The sequence below is a fragment of the Anomaloglossus baeobatrachus genome, chromosome 8 (assembly GCF_048569485.1).
Source record: "Anomaloglossus baeobatrachus isolate aAnoBae1 chromosome 8, aAnoBae1.hap1, whole genome shotgun sequence".
Lineage (NCBI taxonomy): Eukaryota > Metazoa > Chordata > Amphibia > Anura > Aromobatidae > Anomaloglossus > Anomaloglossus baeobatrachus.
The window spans coordinates 46,424,988-46,438,440 of record NC_134360.1 but is presented as its reverse complement, the minus strand read 5'-3'; the positions used below and the strand labels follow the sequence as shown (position 1 = coordinate 46,438,440).

At 48.7% G+C, this 13,453-nt stretch overlaps 1 protein-coding gene across 1 annotated transcript; it reads right to left on the bottom strand.

Annotated features, from left to right (window-relative positions):
- Positions 1-230: 230 nt before the first annotated feature.
- Positions 231-11,104, bottom strand: CCDC174 (coiled-coil domain containing 174). The gene is made up of 8 exons (XM_075321564.1): positions 10,784-11,104; positions 8,813-8,984; positions 6,195-6,290; positions 5,006-5,142; positions 3,558-3,652; positions 2,841-2,976; positions 850-987; positions 231-768 (listed from the first exon to the last, which is right to left on the bottom strand). The coding sequence occupies exons 1-8, from the start codon at positions 10,803-10,805 to the stop codon at positions 503-505; spliced, it is 1,062 nt and encodes a 353-aa protein (XP_075177679.1). The 5' UTR covers positions 10,806-11,104; the 3' UTR covers positions 231-502.
- Positions 11,105-13,453: the final 2,349 nt, after the last annotated feature.

The following is a 13,453-nucleotide window of genomic DNA, read 5'->3' as shown; positions in this document are numbered from 1 at the left end:
AAATCTGGTGACAGGTTCCCTTTACAAGGATGAACATTAGTAATTTTACAGTATTGGTAATTTGCACCTGAACCAGGAGGCTTAGGATGAGCAGGTTCCTCCCAGAAAGTATAAAAGGCTAAATAAATCTCCTCATTCCCCCACATTTCTCCAAGCCAGTTTAACCAGTGGTCCCAGTTGAATGCAGATGTTACCCCAGTCTTAAAGTGAACATGCACTTTTGTAAAACGTTTGACATGTTGGAAGTTTTATTTGCATGGTTCTAAGTTGGCGAGGCCCCCATCATTGCAAAAACAGATAATTAGGACTGGTGAATAAAAACTGGATTGTACACGCACCTCCAATGTAAATGGCGCTACTCACCTCCTAAAGTGGAAGTGAGTGCTGCCCTCGCACAGCGTACGGTACGTCCATCTGAGTGTAAGTGGAAGTCTGTTTAGTGTAAATAATTTATTGTATGTCCCCGTGCCTGTACGCAGGCGACGTCCGGCTCGCCCACCTATCAGGTCACCTTTCTATAGTGCGACAGCATGTCGTCCAAGCTCTTCTCATCCAGGGGCCGCTGCTGGTAGGGGCCCGGCTCCTCCTGGGACTGATCACCGTATCCACCTGTCACTTTATGAGAAGGACCACCCTGCTTCCACCTACTGCTCTGAAAGTTCTCAGTTTTCCTCTGATCTGCAGCATAGAAGGATGGAGGAGCGAAATCAGGGTCTCGCTCATTTCTGAGGTCATCCTGGACTTTCGACCATCGTCCAAATGTGAACTCTGTAATAAAGGACCAAAGGTTACAGTGGAGAAAGGATCACATGGTCGCTGCGGTCACAGTGATGTACAGGGGGGTCTTACGTTTGCCTCTGTCCCATTCTCTGATGTGCGGGGCTCCAGGTCTGGTATCCTTCCGCTCCTGGACAACAACCTCCACTTTCTTCTGCTCCACTGGAGCCGCCGGCTCTGGTCCAATCACTTCGTCTTCCTCCTCTTCGCCTATCATTACACAAATCAGAATCAGTGCTGGGAATCCATGCAGAATTAGAAAACAGAAAAAGAAATAAAATGGCGCAGCCACAGAGATTACAAGCTCATTGCTACAGAGTTTGTAAGTGCTGCTCCAAAGCTGGACCTGACAAGCTTCAGAGGTTGCAAAGCCGTCTCTGTCGGCAGCATCAAAGAGCAAACAGTTTGGACTAGCAGTATAACCATGTCACTGGTGTGAGCCGTCAATCATCAGGAGTGGACTGGCCTTGGCAGCAATGAAGCCAAGAGACAGGGAGATAAGATCTGGAGACAACTCCTCCAAGATCCAAACTGAAATCCTGCATCAAAGCCTCCAAGGCAGATAAGAGTCCTGCTGCAGATTTATCATTTCATTCTCCATAGGGGAACATAAAATAAAAATCACTGTCAATTTCCAAAGCAAATTTTTCTGCAAAAATCTGAACTCAGTCTAAAGGCCCCGTCACACACAGAGATAAATCTTTGGCAGATCTGTGGTTGCAGTGAAATCATGGACATATTGTTCCATTTGTACACAGCCACAAACCTGGCACTGATTGTCCACAATTTCACTGCAACCACAGATCTGCCACAGATCTGCCACAGATCTGCCACAGATCTGCCACAGATCTGCCACAGATCTGCCACAGATTTATCTCGGTGTGTGACAGGGCCTTAAGGCTATGTGCCCACGGGACAATGTACCCGCGGATATGTCCGCAGGTTTCCTGCAGCAGCTCCCCGGAATCCAAAGCTATCCATAGCTGCGGGATTCCAGCGAAATATCTGCGGTAAGCCTGCGGACATTCATGCGACTTACCTGCGGAAGTCCCGGCCTCTATCTCCATAGTGGAGGAGCGGGAATTCCACATATTTTTTCCGTAGGAATAATTGACATGCAGTTACGTGCGGTTGCGCGACATCCGCAGAATATTCCGCAGCCGCACATACCGCAGCATGGACACAGCACTCCCCATGTCCCATAGGATAACATGGGGAGTGTCTGTACTTTTTAAAACCTGCGGGTTTATCTAGAAAATCCAGATAAATCCGCAGGTTTTCTGCGGCAAAATCCGCGGGTACATTGTCCCATGGGCACATAGCCTAAAACTATACCTCCGCTGCAGCAGTGAATGGGGAATATCCTGCATGCAGTTTTCTGGGTATTGCCTTCAAAATCAGCCAAACATTGACCACTGCATGCAAAAACATCTGCAGCGTGAGGATGGGGGCAGCCCTGCAGAAGAGGGTCACACACTGACCGCACCTTCAGATCTCCCAGATAATGTCCAATGGCCAAAGCTGCGCTATCCGAGAGCTCTGATATACTGTAAAGGTATGTGCACACGATCAGAGTTCACAGCGTTTTGGATGCAGCATTTTTTTGCTGCATCCAAAACGCTGCATTGTACAGTACAAGCACAGTGGATGGGATTTCTAGAAATCCCATGCCCACTGTGCGTGTTTTTCCCGCAGCGAAAAGTGACCACCGGTGCGGTTTCCCAAACCGCCACATATCAATTCTTTGCTGCAGAGACTCAAGCATTCTCCGTATGGAGAACACAGTGTAAGACCGCAACTGCCCGAGGTCGGATAATGGGTACGAAAAGCTGTAGTCTCCTGCGGAGGAGACTCGTGGCCCTGGTCAGGACCCGCCATGTCCTGATCCCGAGCACATACCCTTACAATACAGGCTGAATGAAAACAATTTTTCGTTCACCGACAGCAAGCAAAGATCTTGAAAATAGTAAGGAAATGAAGAATCAGAAAACAGCAGAACATTTTGTAGGTTGGCTGCAATAGAGCGCAGTCGAGGTCACCCGGCCGGCGTCTTCTCTACTCACCCGCTGCCGCCTCCGGGTCGGTTCCCTCCCCTTTCATTTGCTTCGTCTTCCTCTGTCGTAGTTTGGCGAGCCGTGAGTCCAGCATGGCCTTACGTTTGGCTTTCAATCTTTCTCGCTTCACTCTTTGATCTTCGGTCTAGGAGAAAAAAAAAAAAAGTTCTGTAAGTAATCACTGTAGGAATATTATGAGTGAAGGGGTTAAAGAAGACCGGTCTGCTCTACTGGCACCTAGCAAACACTTTCTCCCGATATTGAATACTAATCCTGGAGCATCGTTTGGCACTATACCACTGTGTTCCTCTGTTAATCCTCCTGGTAATTTTTTGATAAATTGTCATTTGGATGATCTCGGTTGGGGGCGGTATCTGGCACTGACAGCCCTGATTGCATGGTGTCATATTGTACAGCTGATCACAATGGATAAGTATTCAGATATGTTTCCAGAAGGAATAATAGAGGAATAGTACACAGTAAAGTGCTAAAAACAAATGTGTCTGGATTGGCATTTCATGAAATGAAAAAAAAACAAGATAAAATTTAATATGGACATATACCCTGCTGTAAATAAGTAAAAAGCAAAATGATAAAATGTACAAATATTTTCTAAATTAGACGTCACGATTGGTTCTATAATCTGCAATACTGGGAAATATGAACTAAATCGGCAGCCATAGTTTAATGCATTGCAGTCATATATTACCGCACTCCACCGCTCACCTGATCTCGCAGCATATTCAGGGTGTCCATCTGCTTCCGACGAGTTTGCTCATCCCGTGCAAAGGAAAAATACCCGACACCGAGCTGCCTGGCCTCTGCAATCATAGACGGCAAACAACAACATACGTGAGCGCCTGATGGTCATTGCGTCCTGCCTCTTATATCGCTGCGGTCCGGTTGGACTATTGAAGTCTACTACTGACAATATATTACCGTATTTTTTGTTTTATAAGACGCACTGGATTGTAAGACGCACCCAAAATTTAAAGGAGGAAAATAGGAAAAAAAATATTTTTTACTGTTAAAAATGAGGGTCCGTCTTATAATCATAGTGCCTCTCATATTAGCTCACCAGGGGGCAGCGGTGGAGCGGCTCAGGAAGGTCCCAGGAGGCAGAGCAGGCAATGCTGCGGGCATGGAGGAGGGGGTGCCATGGCTCAGGAGGGTCGGCGATGCTGCAGGCACGGAGGAGGGGGTGCCATGGCTCAGGAGGGTCGGCGATGCTGCGGGCACGGAGGAGGGGGTGCCATGGCTCAGGAGGGTCGGCGATGCTGCGGGCACGGAGGAGGGGGTGCCATGGCTCAGGAGGGTCGGCGATGCTGCGGGCACGGAGGAGGGGGTGCCATGGCTCAGGAGGGTCGGCGATGCTGCGGGCACGAAGGAGGGGGTGCCATGGCTCAGGAGGGTCGGCGATGCTGCGGGCACGGAGGAGGGGGTGCCATGGCTCAGGAGGGTCGGCGATGCTGCGGGCACGGAGGAGGGGGTGCCATGGCTCAGGAGGTTCGGCGATGCTGCTGGCACGGAGGAGGGGGTGCCATGGCTCAGGAGGTTCGGCGATGCTGCGGGCACGGAGGAGGGGGTGCCATGGCTCAGGAGGGTCGGCGATGCTGCGGGCACGGAGGAGGGGTGTTGCGGCTCAAGAGGGTCAGTGTGCGTAGGGTTGGTGATACTGCTGCGGGCTTGTGGGGTGTCACGGCGGCAAGGACCAATGATCTGCTGGCGGGCTGCCTTGAAACTCCAACAGTTGACAAGATCGACTTCAAGAAACTGGCTGCGGAGGCGGCGCGTGCGCAGATCGACTGGATGAACTTCAAGAAAACGGCCATGGAGTCCTATTTCCGCACGCGCCGCCTCTGCGGCCATTTTGTTGAAGTCTATGTTGTCAACTGTGGAAGATTCAAAGCATCCCTCCGGCAGATCAATGGTGCTTGCCGCCGCGATACCCCACGAGCCCGCAGTATCACCAGCCCTGCACTACCATTGCCCCCCCCCCCGTAAGCCATATGCGGTTTGTAAGACTCACCCCCATTTTCCCCCCAGTTTTTTTTTGGGGGGGGGGGGGGTAAAGTGCATCTTACAAACCAGAAAATACGGTATGTATTATTGGAAGAAGACTTCAAAAATTCCAACAAGTCCCCCATAGATGAGAAGCACCAAGGGCGACGTACCACTGTCTCTTATGTCTTCATAATGCATTGGTCCCATTGGCCTCTTCATGGCTTCTTCTTCCTCCTGCTCCCACTGCTGTCGCTGCATCTCCCTCCTCATGTCTTCAGACAGCAATGTATTCTCCTGTGTGACCGGTCTAAGGAGAGAGAAATGTAAAAAATAATATCTGAAGGGTGGAAAGAAAACGAAATCCACAAGCAGAGTCCATAATCTTATTAGGAAGAACAAGCGCTGCCATTCCTGCTACCCCAAATATATCCCAAACCCCTAGATCAGATGTGAGGAGGAGAACCAACAACGCTGCAAGGCTGTCACATACAGTGTGGAAATTAAGGCCAATTTCACACATCCGGCTTTTCGCCGGTTTGCTGGATCCGGCGCTCTCCCATACAGTGACTACAGTACAGTGACAGCGCAACAAGCGCCGGTCACATGCTGTCATGTGACCGGCGCATGTGACCCGGAAGTTACAGCGCTGTCACTGTACTGTATTGTCTGTACGGGAGAGCGCCGGATCCGGCAAACCGGCGAAAAGCCGGATGTGTGAAATCGGCCTAAGTATTTGATACGCTGCCAATTTTGCAAGTTTTTCCATCTACAAAGAATGAAGAGGTCTGTAATTTTTATCTGTGACAATCGGAATATAAAAAAAAAATAAAAATTCAGTAAATCACATTGTATGATTTTTAAATAATTTGCATTTTATTGCATAAAATAAGCATTTGATCACTGGCCAACCAGCAAGAATCTTGGCTCTCATAGACCTGTTATTTCTTCTTTAAGAAGCTCCTACTCTGCACTCATTACCTGTATTAATTGCCCCCGTTTGAACCAGTTACCTATATAAAAGACACCTATCCATACACTCCAACCTCTCCACCATGGCCAAGACCAAGACCAAAGAGATGTGTAAGGACACCAGGGAGAAAATTGTAGAGCTCTACAAGGCTGGTTCATGCTACAGGACAATTGGCAAGCAGCTTGGTGAGAAGGCAACAACTGTTGGCATAACTATTAGATGGAAAAAGCACAAGATGACTGTCAATCTTACTCGGTCTGGGGAACAGTGGGGAGACCCAAAGCAGCAATGCCAGCGAAGTAACACTTTCTAAAACCACAAACGCTCCTCAGATAACTCAAAAAAATATTTAACCTTCTCAAGGAACTTTCTTCATCCAGAGCACTCACTTTTTTCCATGCAGATCTTTATCCATTTTCTCAAGATCGGGTAAATCTTTCTTCATGCAGCGTCTTGAGCGGCCCAGCGAGTCCACATAATCCACCCTGCAAGGAGACAAAGTGATATAAAGCTCCAATCTCTTTATTAGCACATTTTATAGACTATGCCATATAATGACGCAGAAATGTCACTACGGAGCACCGGAGTGCATGTCAATCACTGCCATATAATGCTCCATGTTCCCTGCATAGGGCGACAGTGTCGATCACTGGGGGTAAGTGAAGTGTGACTTACAACGGTCATCACCAATACCATAAAGTGCACTTAATCACAGTGATTGGCTCGGCTCCCATTAACTTCTATAGAAGCTCTGGAAAGCAGAGCATAAGCCATTCATCCATTTCTTACGTCCAGTCATTTGTGACCGGCGCATACACCCAGTTAATTGTAATCAAAGGCATGAAAGTATCTTTGTATAAGGAAAAGTTCTACAACTTCTAAACATGCTTCTCATTTCCAAAATATCTGCTTGCAGTCAGTGAATGGTAACACTTCTCTCATCCAGCAGCAGAAAACCTGTACAGACCTAATACTCGAGAGTGTGCGCCAATTGTATGTGGCATAGACAGTCCCTTTTAAGCCAACAGATCAGTGGCACAAATGTCTTTCCTGTCCTCATGTGGTACAATGTATCTGTAGTCCAATATATATATATATATATATATATACACACACACACACATACATTTGTCCATTCATCCTTCCTTCAGTTATATGACGTTTGCCAGTGCCGTATGCTGAAAAATAGCCCCACACCATGATGTTCCCACCTCCACACTTCACTGTTGGTGTTTTTGGGGTGCTTTGCCTTTTGGCCTCCAAACCTGGTGTGTATAATGGCATCTAAAGAGTTTGATTTTGTTCTCATCTGACCAGACTATAATCTCCCAGTATTTCACAGACTTGGCTTAGTATTGCTCAGCAAACGTCAAATCCACATGAAGATGCTTTTTGTTCAGCAATGGAGTCTTGTGTGGTGAGCGTGCATACAGGCCACGGAAGGGGAGTGCATTACTTATTGTTTTCTTTGAAACAATAGTGCCTTCTGATTGCAGGTCTTTCTGTAGATCTCCACAGGCTGTTCTTTGCTCTTGGACAACTCTTCTGATGATTCTTTTCACTCCTCTGGCTGAAATCTTGCGGGGAGCACCTGGTTGTGGCCGGGTTATGGTGAAATTATATTCTTTCCACTTCTGGATTATGTCCCCAACAGTGCTCACTGGAACCTTCAGTAGTTTAGAAATTCTTCTGTGACCAATACCATCACTATGTTTTGCAACAATAAGGTTGGGAATGTCTTGAGACAGCTCACTGGTTTTACCCATCATGAGAAGTTTCTTGTGTGGCACCTTGGTAATGAGACACCTTTTTATAGGCCATCAGCAAAACAAACTGATATTTTTCACTAAGTGGCAGGATTTCTAATTACTGATAGATGTCAGCTGGTGTCAGGACTTTCCATGGCTTTTTGAACCTCTCTTTCTTCACGTGTTCAATACTTTTTCCCTGTCATTTCTTAACATTACATATCACTAAATGTATAGACATCTATGGTTTGATTTTTTTGTCTCTGTGGACTGGATGGGTTGTTACAGACATCTGGTTACAAATTCATGTCAATAGAACCTTTAGAAATATATTTACTTTGAAAATTGGTGACTTGTTCAATACATATAAGGCTAGGTTCACATTTCCGTCAATTTCTATCAGTCACAATCCGCGGCTCTGGTAAACAACGGAATCCGTTTGGCGGATTCCGTTGTTCCCATAGACTTGTATGAGCGGCGGATTGTGACTGATGATGCTGCGTTGCATCCTCCGCCCGACTGATCAGTCGTGGAATGACTGACCGGCGGGCGGAAGGAACGCAGCCTGTAACGCTTTTTGAGCAGCGCAATCCGCTTTTTGAGCAGCGCATGATCTCTCTGGCTCCCTGCACACGTAACCAAGGTAAATATCGGGTAACCAAGCAAAGTGCTTTGCTTAGTTACCCAATATTTACCCTTGCTACATGTGTAGGGAGCCTGACACTTCCCCGCTCGGCCTCGCCCCCTCCCGCACTCCGCATGTAGACTCACACACTCACACGTCCCAAGCCATGCAGTCACCGGCACTGACTTCCTCAGCGCCATCGCCCCACTCGGCTCCACCCACCCTGCACTCCGCCCCCAACCCCCGCACACATTCTCGGCGGCTGAACGATCAGCTGATCGCTCTCTTTTACAACGAAGTCCGACAATGAATTCTTCTTGTCATCCGTTGTCCAACGCATCAGTCACAAACGTCAAGCAACGCATGTGACTGATGCAAAATAACGGAAATGTGTACCTAACCTAAATGGATAAAATGGCACCAAACACTCAGATGTGAGAAGTGTTGGGGTTTGCTCCATTTTCAGCCTTGGAATGTAATCACGAATGTTCGCACTCACTGACAGCAAGCAGAAAATTGAAAATGGTGAGAAATTGAAAGTATGTCGAAGGTTTCAAAACTACTTATTAAAATGATTAAACTTTACAAAGGGCTGCAAATTAAGTAAGAAAATCATTACTGCTCTTATACTAACCACTCTTCTCCAGGGTTCTGCGGAGCAGGAATGGGGAGGTCGGGGGTCCGCTCCTCCTCCGCCGCCATCTCTGCTTTCTTCCTTTGCCTCTGACAGATGTCCTGTATTTCTTTCTGCTTGTCTATAATCTTCTGTGCAAAGTCGACCAGGTAGAGCTCCTCGGTCTCCTCGTCTGTGAGGACGGAAAAGATTGTGTCAGCAGCAGGAAGGAGACCTGCGTCTCCTCCAGTAATAATGGCCTCCGATGTCGGGGCTTTGATGCTGCTCTTCAAAACGGCACAAGAGGAACTTAAAAAAAGAAATGGAGCATCTGAAGAGCGCCGCATAAGAGGGTCTCGTCTCCGACATGAAAGGAGCAGCTGCAATCACAGCGGCAGCTTCCAGAAACGAACCTGAGCACCGTCGTCACTGAGAGGCGTCGAGAAGGCCCCGCCGAGACCGTGGATGACGCAGCGACGCGCACACTGGCACAATGCCGCTATTCTCCAGGGGTCCAGGCTGAGAGGCGTCATCCGGGCCCTGACGTAAAACCACAGCTGGAAGCTCAAAATTTTAAGAGCACCCAGTGACTCCAAACCACATATCTAGGTCTATAGGTTACTGGATCCAAAGGGCATTCTGGTCTTTCCTCCTCTGCTCACCTGTCCCATGTCCCACCACCATCACCGCACTCCTCTTCAGCACATGACGTCATATTCCTCCATCTTTTCTCTGCACCGAGGCTTCCAGGGCTGAATACACCTCCGACACCATCAGTTTCGTAGTATGAAGCTCCATCTAGGACTTAGGCGGGCTTTGCACGTTGCGACATCGTAAGCCGATGCTGCGATGTCGCACACGATAGTCCCCGCCCCCGTCGCAGGTATGATATCTTGTGATAGCTGGCGTAGCGAAAATTATCGCTACGCCAGCTTCACACGCACTCACCTGCCCTGCGACCGTCGCTCTGGCCGGCGACCCGCCTCCTTCCTAAGGGGGCGGGTCGTGCAGCGTCATAGCGACGTCACACGGCAGGCGGCCAATAGCGGCGGAGGGGCGGAGATGAGCAGGATGTAAATATCCCGCCCACCTTCTTCCTTCCGTATAGCCTCCGGCAGCAGGTAAGGAGATGTTCCTCGCTCCTGCGGCTTCATACACAGCGATGTGTGCTGCTGCAGGAACGAGGAACAACATCGTACCTGTCGCGGCAGCGTAATTATGAAAAAGTCGGAGCCTGCACCGATGATGCGATAACGACGCTTTTGCGCTCGTTAAATCGTATCATCTAGGATTTACACACGATGTCGAAAGTGACGCCGGATGTGCGTCACTTTCGATTTGACCCCACCGACATCGCACGTGCGATGTTGCAACGTGCAAAGCCGCCCTTAGGTGACGCACGTCTTGTAGTCAGTGGTGTATACGGCACCAGAAGCCTCGGTGCAGAGGGAATATGGAGGAAAAGGAGCTGTGGCTGTGGACGGAAGAGCAGAGAGGACTATTTTTATTCTTTCAACCCCTTTCCAGACCCTACCAGTCATCTGCCATTTTCCCAGATCAGCAACAATGCGCACCATGATTGCTTATTTACTGGGATGGGCGCCACACATCATTACAAGTCCCCATACAGAAGTGTGGCCGAGGGGCTTCGCCTGCGCATTACCTTCACCCAAAGGAGCCAAGTCCACTCAGCTCCTTTCAGGAGTTTTCCCACAAATCACCACTGGATAGATGAGAAATGTCTGATAGCTGGAGGCCACAGTGGCCACTAAAACCGGACTCCGGAGCCCTCTGTCCCCTCTCAACGCAGGAGTTTAGTGAAACAAGAGCCCCCCTCAGCACATCATTCAATGCAGTGCACCATCAATCCTATGGAGAGGCAGGGTCCATGCTTGATCCTTTTAATATGGTGTCACTCCCAGTTATAGCCTGTTATCACAGGATATTTTAGCAATGAGGTTGTGATACAGAAAGAAGACCCCGCGCACTTACCAGGAAAATCCCCCATGGTCATCTTCTCGTACAGCTGAGCCTTCTCCTCCAGCCTCTTCCTAAAACTCAAAAAAAGAAGGGCATCAATACTCTAAAGTAACTTGTGGTGAAACTACAACTCCCAGCATGCCCTGGTAGCCTCATTCTCTCATTGCATAATAATAAGGGCCCGTGCCCACAATCAGGAATCACAGCGTTTTAGATGTAGTGTTTTCTCTGCGTCCAAAATGCTGTACAGTACAAGCACAGTGGATGGGATTTATAGAAATTCCATGCCCACTGTGCGCGTGTGGCCCACAGCGACTGATCAAACTGACCTGCGGAGCGGCTTTCCAAGCCACAGCATGTCAATTATTTGCTGCAGAGTCACAAACATTCTCCGTTGAGAGAAAAGAAGCAAGAGACTGCAGCTCCCCGGACCCTGATCATGGGCATGGTCTCCTGCGGAGGAATCTCGCGGCCACGCAAATCAGGACCCGCCATGTTTAGAAAGACATAGGTCCTTCATAACATGGCTATTCCTGGTGTTACACCTGCACACACACCAGACTGCTGCAGGACGTATGCCTTTCACCCCTGATGAGTCCTATTAAGTGACGAAATGCGTCGGGAGGCATATGGGGCAGTGTAAGAGACAGTGATCAGATTCAGCTGTGGACCGTCCTTGTAAGGGCAGGAGTCAATGGGTATTAGGACAAGATAGACTTGTTTCTGGATCTTGAAGCCTCATATTACTCCGCCTGTCAAAAAAATCTGCTGTGACGGACAGTAGTATCATCTAAATGGGTGAGATCACTCCTATTTCTGTCATTTAAAGGGAACCAGTCACCAGATTATAAGCTGCAGCCACCACCAGTGGGCTCTTATATTCAGCATTCTAAAGAGTCCCTCACCACTTTCAAGTCTGCACTCACTGCTGCAAAACAAACCTACTTCTCATCCCTCATATCCTCTCTATCCCACAACCCTAAACAGCTATTCAACACTTTCAACTCTCTCCTCCGTCCCCCGGCACCACCTCCCTCTCCTCTCATCTCATCTGAAGACTTTGCTTCTTTCTTCAAGCAGATTGACAACATCAGAGCAAGCTTTGGCCCACAATCCCCACAGATCCTCATCATAGCTACTCAAAGTTCTTCCTCCAAACCCAGCTTCTACCCCATGACAGAAGATGATCTTCCCACTCTACTCTCAAGATCACATCTAACCACCTGTGCACTTGACCCGCTCCCATCGCACCTCATCCCCAACATCACCGCAGTCCTCATCCCAGCCCTAACCCATCTCTTCAACCTATCACTATCAGCTGATGTATTCCCTTCATGCTTTAAACATGCTTCGATCACACCCATCCTTAAAAAGCCCTCTCTTGACCCATCCTCTGTGTCTAGCTACCGCCCCATATCCCTTCTCCTCTATGCCTCAAAACTACTGGAACAGCATGTCCATCTTGAATTGTCCCCATACCTCTCCTTCTGCTCCCTCTTTGACCAGCGACAATCTGGCTTCTGACCACATCATTCCACTGAAACTGCCCTAACCAAAGTCACTAACGACCTACTAACCGCAAAAGCCAAGCGACACTACTCTGTCCTCCTCCTCCTGGACCTGTCCTCTGCCTTCGACACAGTAGACCACTCCCTTCTACTACAAATTCTCTCGTCTCTGGGCATCACAGACTTGGCCCTATCTTGGATCTCTTCATACCTAACCGACCGAACTTTCAGCATCTCCCATTCTCACACCACTTCGTCATCCCACCATCTATCCGTTGGTGTCCCCCAAGGTTCAGTTCTTGGACCCCTGCCGTTCTCCATCTACACCTTCGGCCTGGGACAGCTCAGAGTCCCACAGCTTTCAGCATTATCTCTATGCCGATGACACGCAGATCTACCTCTCTGGACCTGACATCACCTCCCTACTAACCAGAATCCCACAATGTGTGTCTGCTATTTCATCCTTCTTCTCTGCGCGATTCCTAAAGCTTAACATGGACAAAACAGAATTCATTGTCTTTCCTCCTCCTCACTCATCTCCTCCAAGAAGCCTTTCCATCAAACTTGATGGTTGCTCGCTCTCCCCAGTCTCACAAGCTCGTTGCCTTGGAGTAATCCTAGACTCTGCTCTATCCTTCAAGCCACACATCCAAGCCCTCTTCAACTCATGCCGATTACAACTCAAAAATATGTCCCGGATCCGTGCTTTCCTTAACCAAGAATCTGCAAAAACATTAGTACATGCCCTCATCATCTCCCGCCTCGACTACTGCAACCTCCTGCTCTCTGGCCTCCCTTCCAACACTCTTGTACCCCTCCAAGCTATCCTGAACTCTGCTGCCCGCTTAATCCACTCTCCCCTCGCTATTCCCCAACCTCTCCTCTCTGCCAATCGCTTCACTGGCTTCCCATTGTTCACAACATTAACCATGACATACAAAGCTATCCACAACCTGTCTCCTCCTTACACCTGTGACCTAGTCTCCCGGTACCTACCTGCACGCACCCTCAGATCCTCACAAGATCTCCTTCTCTACTCCTCTCTTATCTCCTCTTCCCACAATCACATACAAGATTTCTCCCGTGCCTCCCCCATACTCTGGAATGCTCTACCCCAGCAAATCAGACTCTCACCTACAGTGAAAAGCTTCAAGAGGAACCTGAAGACCCCCCT